Source organism: Cyprinodon variegatus, unplaced genomic scaffold, assembly GCF_000732505.1.
Source record: "Cyprinodon variegatus isolate N-32 unplaced genomic scaffold, C_variegatus-1.0 Scaffold478, whole genome shotgun sequence".
NCBI lineage: Eukaryota > Metazoa > Chordata > Actinopteri > Cyprinodontiformes > Cyprinodontidae > Cyprinodon > Cyprinodon variegatus.
In genome coordinates this window covers 419036-431835 of record NW_015150931.1, presented here as the reverse complement: position 1 = coordinate 431835, position 12800 = coordinate 419036, and the positions used below count along the sequence as shown (strand labels likewise).

Sequence of the window (12800 nt, the reverse complement as noted above, 5' to 3'; positions counted from 1 at the left end):
TCACATAGTGCACACACATATATACACATGCAATTTGATTTGTCTACAGCATGTAAAAACTTAACACAGTCAGATGAGTCTTGATTTCAGCTTGAAATCCATCATTATCCATCCTGCTTGGTGTCAACCATTCAGGCTGGTGGTGGAGTGATAATGGAGTGGAGGTTTTTTTTTTTCATGGTGCACTTTAGGCCACTTAGTATCAATTGAACATTGTTTAAATGTAGCAGCGAACAAGAGTATTGTTGCATACCATGACCACCTCAGGGTCAGTTTGGCTTCTGTATAGAGATCTTTATCTATTAAATAGAATTTTTGTGACACAAAATGCAGCATCAAACAAATTTCCCAGAGGACATGTAAAAGTTTTTAGTGGAGAACCTGGAATTGCTCATAGCTTTAATAATCAAGAGACAGAAGTAGCATATCCTTTAAGGCAAAAATAAATGTACAAATAAACCACATCAGAAGAGAATGGTTGCAGTGATTCCATCTTCAAACACAAATGATTCATAAGAAAATAGACTTCCAGAGAAGGAGATATTACAAAGATTGTGCTACCCAGTGCGCCACTGAGCAGCCCACACATAAACGTATAATCCAAAAAAAATCCAACGATAAAGAAGTTATTAAATTTAACTACATGTATTTAAAATGGACCTCATTCAAACTCAAGTTGTTATACCATTGATAAATATGTGTACATCTACAGAACTCAGGCCAGTTGCATTTAGCCTGGAAATGAACCAACAAATGGCAAAAGTTGATTGGATCAGGTTACTAATTTACTGCCATATGGTAGATGCATGAGGCAAAAGTGAAAAGAACAACAGAAAGATAACGTTAGCTAAGCTTTGCTTAACTTAAGAGGTTATATGCTATGATTAACAAATATTTTGATATATCAATCTAAGAAAAAGTAAACTTACAGTAGTCAATAGCAACAACACCTCTGTTAGTGAAAGCATCTAGGAGAGAGCAACAGATATGCAGTTCAGCTATTTACTTGTAATATTATTTTAAGATAAAACAGAGTACATGTAGTGGGTGGCACGGTGCATCCCTAAAACATGGATTTTAATGGGTCAGTAAAGAGAAGTTGAAATGAGAGAAATTTTGTCTCCTCTTCATATTTAAATGACACAGTCTAAGTAGTTGTTTTTTTTAATTTTATTTATTGACACAAAATTATGTTAAGAAAAATCCAACTACACTCAATTTTAACAAAGGGCATGAAGTAATGAGTAGTAGTATGAGCTGAGATTGAAGAATTCCTTTGTAGTTCTTTATTTTCATGCTAGCATTTAAATACTGCATTAGTCAAGACCTGACTTTTGATTTAATCAGTTTAATGACTAGGAACTTAAAATTTGTGTTACAGATACAGTATTTGGCTTACTCTGAAACATGTAGCGCAATGTCTTTATCAGTCCTAAAACATATTTCATTTTTGTTTTATGCGTTTTTTGTTTGTTTTTTTACACAGGTTTCTATCCCACAACAGGACTCATTGCCCAAAGAATAAATGTATACCGAGGGCTCAGAAACTACAAGCCTGCAGGTGGTCAGACAGAAGAAACAGAGGGTGACAGCAAGGTAATAAAGCTTATTTGTGATGAGACAATGGAAGATAAATGTCTTGCTTACATTGTTGAGTTTATCTGCCTGAAAGTCTAAAGTTTGAGGAACTTCTTGATTAATTAATCCTTGTACTAATTCATCAGGACAGATTTGTTATTAGCTTAAACATAAACGTTCCTTAAGTAGTTTTAAGCTCTCTAATTATTGTCAAATAAACTCAGATTCTGTTGCTGTAGAAAAGGAACAAATAAGCAAAATTAATACAGGTAATTTCATGTAGATAAAACTGAATTTGAACCTGGGGCTTTAAAAAAGGTTTTGTGAGATATACAAACACCAAGTGGTGCACACGTTCCCCACAATTCCAAATTCAGTTTAGTTAGATGTCTTTGTTAGCTTTGTGTATAAACTAGGCAAACCTTTGCCCAAGCTTTCTTTGCAAAACAGTCAAGATGTCAAGTTGTGCCACAGTTGGCGATGTGGCAATAAGAATAATTGTCTTGATGCCAAAAAGAGCCCAACAGATTTTACTTTCACAAGTGGAGCAGTACGGCTATCGCCTTAGTGTTCCGCTTGATTTATGCATATAACTTGCTTTATTATAATTATGCATGGAGTTTTACAGATTATATGGACAATGTAATGTAAGTAGGACAAGAAAGGAAAAACAGAAAAAAAGGAGAAAAGATTAAAGAAAGAGGAGATAAAAGGGAGACAATGATAAAACATTTTCATTCTGCTTCATCACCTGCAAAGAGATGTAAAAAGAACAGCACAACCAACGGATATAGTGTAAGAGATACAAGAAAGTAAGACCTAGATACTATCGCTGAAGTATAAGTAGTATTATTTAATCTGACATGTATTTTGTGTTACCTGAAGATAAATACCACAGGTGCCACAGATTCTTGATTAAACTTAGATCTATACCTTGTTTGATATGCTCTGAAACAAAAATATACTACTTCTAATCCATTTTATTGTAAAATTAAACCCAATCGTTGTCCTGGCAGATTTAGGCTTACGGTTATCTTTAAATTTCACTGTTTAAATGCATTTAATGTGTTATAAGAAACAAACTTTGTCTTTGTCAGAATATAGTATTAGATATAAATTTCCCAGGAATAGGATATTGAGCTTATGCAAGTTGAGAAGTGGCATATGCTGTTTGAATAGTGTTGTATACAAGTTGAAAAATGGCTTATGCCAGTTGAGAAGGGGCATATGTCAGTTGAGAAGTGGCAAAAAATAAAATTTTCACATTAAAAAGCCATTTTTGTTAGACAGAACATAGCTACTTTATTTAGTCATGTGCCCAAAATCCTTTCAAAAGATAAAAAAAAAATAATAATAATTAAAAGTAGCTGTGTTCCCAGCTTTTTATTATGGAAAGGCTAAACGCTTAGCAGATCACTCACGATCCACTGCATACTGATAAAATTATAGAATGGTAGAGTTTGTATGAAGGTTTACTGTTTTCTCAAACACACATTCGCAAACACATATATATTAATATTTATTTTGCATAACTGCAAAAATTAATTATCAATAAAACCACATTATGACATTTAGCGCACATGTAAGACCTTTGGTAAAAACTGGCATATGCCATTTCAAAGTGGCATATGGCATTATTTATTGGCATATGCATATTTTCAAAAGGAATATACATATTATCAACTGGGATATACCACTTTTCATTTGGAATATGCTACATCTCAAGTAGCATATGCCATTATTTAAATGTGGCATGCCAGATGCTACTTTAAGCTCTAGGTGCTATTGTTAAATTGGTTGTGATCTAAATGTGAAAAGCTGAACTAACTCATTAGCTAATCAGTTTAGAGCATTACATATTTAGAATGCAATGACTGGCAATAGGCATTCCATGCTATATTTGCTTTTGTTTTTTTCAAGATGAAGTGGAAAATTTAAATGATATTTATTTAGTGAGATTTTGTTGACAAGTGCTCATAAAACTTGTATTCGGCACACTCATTTCCTTCTTATCCCTGATTGTTTATTCACAGTGAAACCATATAATGTGCTTAGAATATTGGATAAATACATTGTTTTAAATATATTAGGATCCAGCATGTTCTCAATATTAAAGATCAAAAGTTTCCTCTAAAAATCTAATTATACTGTAGTAAGGCTTTGGAATAGAGGATTAGCTGTTTTTCAGTTTACCAAAGCCTCATTAGTAGAGCTTCGGCTGAAAAGCCTGTTATGTTTTCAACAAAGGTGTTACTCTCTGGTTGTTTTTTCTGACTCTAAAATCTCCTGCAACACAATAAGTTAAGTACAACAAAAGGAAGGGGAAAGATATGGGCAACCAATGACATGATTGGCAATACTTATTATGCCTGTTGGGAGCATTAAACTTTATAAGTTCTAACAGAGGCTAGGACAATGAATCCACAATAGTGCACCTGTCTCACCAAAGGTTCTCCAGTGCTATAACCATTCATGCATGGGGTGGGAGACATTATCCAACAGGGATGTTATTTTTGATACAGTCCATCTCCTACTACTTGCACTATATCCAGAGTCCATCCTGGGAGAGCAGCACCGTCATTACTTATTAGCTTATTCAATCCCTTCCTTCCAGGTATACATAGATGTATATATAAACTGAAGAATTCTAAGAAAGCCGTTTTGCAAGTAGAACGTTTTTTTTGTAATTCTTAAAGGAAAGGAAAGAAATGTCTAGCCTATTCTTTTCCCTTTAAAATGTCATAATAGAGTTATTTGTCTTGCTATATAGTTTAAATTCATTCATGGTAAAAAAAAAAAAAAAAAATTGACATTTCTTCAGTCCTCAGTTTTGGACTTTGGCAAAATTATCATCTACACCAGCAATCTACGCATAATACGAGCACCACCGAAGAAGCCTGACATGATACGGCAGCACTCTGTCCCTCCGCTGGACTTGGAGGGATGTCCAAAGGCCATGGACAGGGGAAGCCGGAGGAGGAAAAAAACTGTTCAGGAAGAGGAGAGCGGGGAAAACTCAGAGAAAGGGATTAGCAACACAGATACCAAGGTAATAAAAAATGGCCAAAATATTCTCAATGGTGTGGTTGGGTTTTTTTATCACCTCATTTCCGTATCTTGTTATTTTCCTTTTCACTTGTCCATTTTCACCTTCTTTTCAATTCTAACTTCATTCTAAGTTTTAAAAAGCTAGTCGTTTACTGTTTTTCTGTCCTACAACATTTCTGCAAGGTTTATCACATCTTTCCAAGTCATATTATCCTACAACAACTACTTTAGCTGTCCTCAAGTATTTTCACTTCTTTTTTTAAGGGCCCTCCTGCTGCAATAACCGCTAACCAATTGTCTCAGTGCTATCTATCTAGTGTGAAAAGATACTGATGAGTCCACAGTTTTCCTCTGCCCTTGCAGCATCTGCTTGCCACTTACAAACCAGCAAGGAGACCTAACTTCCTATTACTCCCTCCTACTCTGGGTAGATCACTGATCCTTTTCTCATCTCCTGTTATTGTCACATGTGTTCTGTATCTGAAAGAATGTTCATATTGTCCTTTAGTTATTTTGTTCAGATTGATTGATTAGAAATTGTAGTTATTGTGAATAATACAATTATGTTGATAGTAAGTATATGATATTTACTAACAATATAGGTGCAGATTCATGAGGTTACAGTCGTAATTATCTTGGCACACACCTATTTAATACAGACACTGTTTAAAATTGTGGTTGAAATATCCTCCTAATAAGTCATTAAGTTTGTTTTGGATTCCCTGAAGGGAGGTCACTGCTGGTTAAAAAGGTGGTAATTATGAACTGGCCTCGGGTTTGGGATTTTCTATTTTAAAACAGCTGTAATAATTTAAACTATAAAACTGCATCATTTCATGGAGTAGAGAGACATGTGCCAAACAATGAACCAAATTCTAATAAGTAATCAAGCAGGACCATAGCACCAGGTTCTGTGATAAGACCACATGGAATGATTATATGCAGGTAAAGACTTTGCCCTGTCTTTGAACTTTCAAGAATGTTTTTGTATTACTGTATTCCATCCATTCAACCTCTTCTTCTCCTTTTTCACCCTTTGCCTCACCTCACAGTTGCTTTCTTCAATCTCCTGTTTTCTCGCCTTAATGTGTTTGCTCTGTCTCCAGGAGGCCGACAGCTGCCAGCATTGTGGCGGTTCAGGCTGCGCTCCGTGCTCCCTCTGTCATGGCAGCAAGCTGTCCATGCTAGCAAACCGCTTCAATGAGTCCATCAGCGATCTGCGTTGCCAAGCCTGCTACCCCCATGGATTGGAGAGGTGCCAGTCTTGCTCTAGCAAATAGCACCATTTGGCTGGCAACCATGTCTGGCAGTGTGGGTGCAGCCCTGAGTGTGTGATCGACGTGCTATCGCCTTGTCAGAACTGCCTCAGCTGCAGTACTGCTTTAATCCAAAATGTTCTTGGTGGGATGTTTCAGAGCTCTACTAGGAGACATAGCCATTAGAAGTCAAATAGGGAATACTGACTGTTCTGGAGGCACAAAATCATGAAATAACAATTACTGTGTGCAGTGAATGTTGCATGAGATAACACAAACACATAATCCTTTTTTCTTTTTTTGTTTTCCTTTTTTTTTTGCATTGGTGCACCTCATCCCCATAAAACATTACTCGACAACCTTGTTACAATTTTAATTAAAATGACAAATCTACGGAGGTTAAATGTTCTTATCGAGAAAGTTGCTCTTTTCAAATTGTTTTCCCAGTTTATTATATGGAGAGAACATGACCTTTATCATGTCAAAATGATGTATTTTTCAGCGCTAATTGCTGTTTATTTTTTATCAGCCGAAAAGAAAACAGATGACATAAAAATATGGAAACTGTGAGAAACATGTTAAGATCAACCAATTGTATAACGAGACTTACTGTAGTCAAAAAACCTTTTAAAACCATCTTTAAATAAAGAGTTCATAAATGTTCTACATCCTAAATATTGTTTCCAAACTACAGCTTCACTTCTTTGTACATACTAGCTTAGAATCAAAGTGGGAGACATCTTGAATAAATCACAACAGCTGAGCCAGTTCAGGGCAGACAAAAAGTAAAGCTGACATCCACTCCCTAGCCCCACCCCCAACTTGCTTCATACTGTAGGTTTATGACAAGAGTTTCTAAAATTAAAATTTGTGAAGTTTATAGGATCTGACAACACACAGCAAAGTCATAACTTAGTAGTTAGTGGTAATGTAGTAAACACGCACTAATAATTAAATGTCACTTGTTCGGGTAATGTGTATTTGGAGAAATATCATGCAAAATATAATTTTAAAATACAAGTGTTCTTAGGTAATTGTAAGCAAAGCCAGTTATGTTTTCTTTCCACTGAGTCTGCTTTGAACTGCTATTTAATGCACAACTAAGACAAAGTATCTATTGTTTCAATAATATGGGTATTTAATCAGTTTTGTGAAGTGATTATTGTATGTATCATGCAAACCACAGTATCCCATGTAGTCAATGTAACTGTTAGATTATTAGTAAAACATGGCACTCTATGTGGGGTTTTTAATGCACAGCATGGAAACGAAGTATGGACACTTTGAGGGAGTCATAAGGTAGATAGCTAGATATAGGTCTCCAAACACGAATTCTGGTGATCCTCATTCAATTGTTCCTTATAATGAATGTTAAAGCAAAGTAGGCAAAAAGGTGAAAAAGGACATGTTGAAATATTAGTAACACTAAATATGAATTCCTTTTTCAGTTGCTTCGCTGTCTTGAATTTGAACCTGTACTTGTAGACAAAAACACAGCTTGATACGAGCACAATGTTCCTCTATCAAACTGTGTCAAAATCAAGATTTGATTTGCATTGTTAATATTATTCATTGTTACTTTAATTTATTATTTCATTGTGATTGTCCCCTTTGACTTGAACAAAAAATAATTTTCAAATTTTAGAATTCAATGGGATTTACTTGGATTCCAAAAAAACAGAAAATTGGATGGCCTTACAGGTGATTGAGAAAGAGAGTTTTGCAGCTGTTATCAAGACAAGACTCCGGTTGTGAGAATGAGGTGGCTCATTGTCTGCAGAATATCAGAATCCTGACTACTAGGTGGAGGAGCCTAAATCAACAAGCAGAAGCTGATATTTAATATGTAGTTATCTTCCATCTGTGTTACTTTGACATCTGAGAAATTAGGGTAGAGCTTTACCTGGGCCAGGCTTAAGCCTCTTGCATATAGAACTTTGTTTGGACTGCACTGCAAATAAGATAAAACTCTCAGTTAGGGAGAAGGGAACACCCCTCCAAATTGCACATATGCATAGATTATTAAGAGACCAGATAGAACAAGGGAAAACGTTTGCTTTAGCCAGCAAATTAATTGCAAAATGCAATAGAAAAAATGATCAAACGGGGATAGAAAAAAGTGAACAGCAGTCTAAGGGTTCATGATATAATTCAGAAATATTCCTACCTCAGATTATTACTGGGAGTTGGGGATGTGATCAGTAAAAAACAGATTCTACATTCTGTGTGTTTTGTTGTTTTAGCTGAAAGGCAAAGCTTTATACAAAAATGAGCGAGATAACATGTTCTGCTGTGAGCTGTGTCTGAACAGAAAACTTAGTAGCCCATATTGATTGATTAAAATGTTTAATACATGATTCAGATCATCAGCCTGCTTCTTTCATGAAGACTTTTTTTTGGGATTCCTTTCATCTCAGACAAAGGGTCAGAGATCAGATCCCCTTTCATCAAAATAAATTTTTTCCATCTCTCTGCGTTGGGTTCATTAATTAGAGTCTGATATCAGGCTGATGAGGCTCTAAACATGTGTCAACCCAAGACTGCATCCATATTGGTTGGAATATGTAATGGGATCACAACTGACAAGCAGTAGTGACCTCAGTATTAAACTTTGGTGAAACTAGGATTTCACATTTAAAGTAGCTTTCAGTGTTGTTTATTCTCAATTAACAAAAATTCTTGATTCTGGTAAAAAACAAAGCTATTTTTATGGAGGTTCAATGGTCACCTTTAATCATGCATAATCTAAAAAGGACTGACTATTAAACCATTTTTACAAGTTCGCACATGAAGTCATCTAGCTGTCAGAGAAACATGACACCTTGGAAACCAAATTTTAAAAATGTTAATATTTAGATAGACTAAAACTATTCCTTTCTGTCACAGGTTAAAATTCCTGAGCATTTAGAGATAATTACTTAGATACTTACTTAAATCAATTTTGTCTTAACTGTATTAATTGGATTTTGGCCAATAATTAAAACTAAAACCAAACTATAGCATACCAACCTCTAACTTATTCATTAATTTATGTAATACTGCCATTCTATTTGTTTCAGAGCTTTGAAGTTTAAATTCAACTTTTCAAATCTGTATTAATGTTTTTTTTTTTTTTTATTGTTTTCTTTTTTACTCTAACATCTGATTTGTATACTGGTTTGAAAGAACAACCAACTGGCTCAGTTCTTTTGTTAACCTCTTTACTTTTGATTTTCATGGAACCTCTTATGAGTCTGAAAAATCAGTTTCATTCATTAATCTATTCTTATCATTAAAAGATTAACCTTAAATGTAACAATAAAGAAATAAAAATACTGGTTATGATATTTTGAAATGTTTGTTTTCTTTAAGTATTATTATGTTTTGCTATAACTGGTACACAACTTCAAATGCTTCAATGCATAATAATATGTAATTTTGCTTCATCCATTCCAGCTGAAATCACAGGCAATCAATCATATTTTCATTGTATTCTGGGTTATTTATGAGAAAAAAGAAATATTTTGACTGCAGTGGTAAAATGTTTTCACACCTCTTTATCTCTGAGGCAGTTATGCGTTTTCTCTGTGGTGAAATTATGTTTAACCGCCAGGAGCTGTCATACACCCAGAGAGAGTAAAAATAAGATTTGAACATAATTTAATAGTTTTATTCACAGTATACTTATTTTTTTTTGCCTTAGGTTATTTTTACTCAACAATAAACCAAAAAGCATAAGCTTAAATTGATCATTTTGAAGTATGTAAACAAAAATTAACTGCACTAAGCTGAAAGACATCTTGCAGTCGCAGTGATGTTTTCCCCCTTCCCCGACAATGTAAATTATAATCAATCCAACGCTATGACCACAGACTTTATGACGGTATTATCCTCACTGGTGGACCCATCCTTGTATAGCTATACTCTTTTTTTTATTTTACTGTGTTCGAGTTCCTTATATAAGGAGCAAGCAGTATGAATAAGTCTGGACAAGAGCCCAACTAGGAATCAAATCACTGCAAGAGAGAAACGTGAATTCCCAGACCATCCTTCCTTTTCCTTTGACCTATCTACTCAGAGCTGTGTTAACACTATGGATATGAGGGCTGTGCTTTTTAACTTTTCTTTATAACCACCATTCTCACTCTGTATTCCACTGGGTAAGCAGTCTGGTGGAGAACTGGGTCACAGTGCTGTTCTTGGCCTTGTCTGTGCTGTTGGCACAAAGGGATTCAGGGAAAGGTAAAAGACACTCCAGTGTCAAACCACATACAGGATATTTGTAACATTTAAAAATAGCAACTTTATTAGTATTTAGCTTTTAAGCTTATTGAATTATATAAAATATATAAAATCAAATATATTCAATCTTAAAAAAATAACAATCTTACTCTACAGCTTTTGTGTTTTTCTCTTTACTTAGTATAGACAGTAATACAGATAATTACATTCTTTCCATTTCTGTGTTGCTATCCAGAGTCTTGCAACCAAATTTAACATGCTTTTTAAATAAGCATTAAACTGTTTTTTTTTTTATTATTATTTTATAAAGGCAATATTTGCTTTGAACAATACTAGTGAAAAAATCTAAATATCTGTGTTTTGTGTTGAGACACTTCAATATGCTGTAGTGAATTACCTATGTATTTTAAAAAACAATCTCTTAACCAAAAATATACAAGTATTCCTTTTATAGAAAACGTCATTGTTTTGCACAACATAAACTTTTAATTCAATTCAAATCAGTTTATTTATATAGCGCCAATTCACAACACATCTCAAGGCACTTTACAGTTCACCAGATCGTACAGTCAAATTGATTCAAAGTTTTCTATCTAAGGAAAACCAGTTTATTGCATTGACTCATCGACTTGGATGCATTCTGTCACACTAAGCATGCTTGAAACGACAGTGGAGAGGAAAAACTCTCTTTTCACAGGAAGACACCTCCAGCAGAACCAGGCTCAGTGTGAGCGGCCATCTGCCGAGGCCGACTGGGGTTCAAGGGGACAGAAGAAGTGATACAAAACGCAGCTGTAAAAGGCGGACCAGTCTACGAAACACACAGCCAGGCAGATGAGCTCTGAGCCAACTCCCATGTCAGAGGATGAAGACAGCACATCCAGCCAGTCACAGTCAGAGAAACAGGACTACACTGAAAAAGAGGCCGATCATCTGTAAACAAAGGTGTTGATGGCAGCAGCACAGCTGATATTTCTCTCCATGATGGAGTCACAGCCAAACAGGAACAGAAGAGGCGAAGTGCATAAAATTTACAAGATAAACAGATGCCTGAGCTTCTCCACATTTTGTTAAAATTAATAGTGTAGAGATAAATATTTTACTAAAAAAAAAGGAATTTTATTAAAAAGACCAACTCAAAGGTCTTTCACATTTTCAAAGTTTAAATACAGAAACTGAAATCCGTATTGTGCAAAAGTTTTCATCCCCCTGAGTCAATTGTTTAATACCTTGTTGAAAAACCTTTTGCTGCAATTAGACCTGCAAGTATTTTAAGGTAGATATCTAGTGACAATCCTTTGCAAAACAGTTGAGATCAGTTGGATTAAATGGAGAGTTTATGTTTTCAGATTCATTCCACAGATTCTCAATTGGGTTAAGCTCTGGGCTTTGACTGGACCATTTTAACACATGAAACTCCTCCCCAGTCTGAAGTTTTTTGCATACTCCAAAAAAGTTTTCTTTCAAGACTGCCCTAAAGTTGGCTCCATCTACTGTATCTCTTATCAAATCTCAACATTGTCCCTGTCCTTGCTAAAGACAAGCACCCCAGGAGCATGATGCTGCCACCACCATATGTGGCAGTGGGGGATGGTGTGTTCAGACATGCAGTGTTAGTTCTTCACCACACATAGAGTTTTGCAATTCAGCGGAAAAGTTACACTTTGGTCTCGTCTTACCAAAGCACCTTCTTCCACGTGTGGCCTGTGTCCCCAACAGGGCTACTGGCAAACCATAAATGGGACTTCTTATGGTTTTCTTTTAACAATCTCTTTCTTCTTCTCACTCTTCAATAAAAAAAAACATTTCTGTAGAGCAAAACTAATAGTTGTTCTGTGAACAGATTCCCCTGAGAAGTGGATTTCTGCAGTTTGTCCAGAACTGGGTCTCTTGGCTGCATCTTTGATGCTCTCACTTTTCAGCTTAGTTTAGGTTGACAGCATTGCCTTGATAAGTTTACAGCCCTTTCATACTCTTTTCATTTCCGGATAAAGAATTGAATGATGCTCCATGACATGTTCAAAGTTCGGTAAAAAAGGTATAGCCAAAACCTGCTTTAAACTTCCCCTCAAATTTATCCCTGATCTGTCTGGTATGTTCCTCAGACTTCCTGATGCTGTTTTCTCCACAGTATTTTCTTAACCAACCTCTGAGGCCACCACAGAGCAGCTGTAATTTTGCTGAGATTACAGTACATACAGGTTGACTCTATTGAGTCATTAACAATCATCGCTTTGAGATTAAGTGATTGCCTCAGTGCTGAGCAACAGTTTCAATTTTGTACTGCTGTCACAACTAGACTCAAATTAAACAAGTACAAGCAATCAAGATTGGACTTCTAACTCAATATAATATTACCCCTTCCCTCCAAGCACACTCCACTTCCCAGGTGCAGTCCACCTCGTATGACTGATTTTTTCTCCAATTGTCCTAGTGGGTTATAAAATCCATTCAATTCAAAAATACTTTATTGATCCCAAAGGGAAATTAAATGTTGCCTTAACTCAGGGTTGTTGTTTTTTATGAGCCGTTATAAATGATAATAGCTGTTGGCAAAATGGATCATATGTAGCAGCCTATCTTTAAGTGGATCTTAAGAAGATGATGAGGAATCTATCTATCTATCTATCTATCTATCTATCTATCTATCTATCTATCTATCTATCTATCTATCTATCTATCTATCTATCTATCTAT

The 12800-nt window shown here is 35.3% G+C and overlaps 1 protein-coding gene across 2 annotated transcripts in view; it reads left to right on the top strand.

Moving 5' to 3' along the window:
* Window positions 1-7156, top strand: part of grxcr2 (glutaredoxin, cysteine rich 2) — an 8144-nt gene extending 988 nt beyond the window's left edge. For both annotated transcript variants that reach the window (XM_015389867.1, XM_015389866.1), the window contains exons 3-5: window positions 1487-1596; window positions 4400-4627; window positions 5733-7156. In XM_015389867.1, coding sequence (XP_015245353.1) covers window positions 1487-1596; window positions 4400-4627; window positions 5733-5906 — 512 coding nt within the window. In that variant the 3' untranslated portion in view covers window positions 5907-7156. The remainder of the gene's footprint in view (window positions 1-1486; window positions 1597-4399; window positions 4628-5732) is intronic.
* The last annotated feature ends 5644 nt before the right edge of the window (window positions 7157-12800 follow it).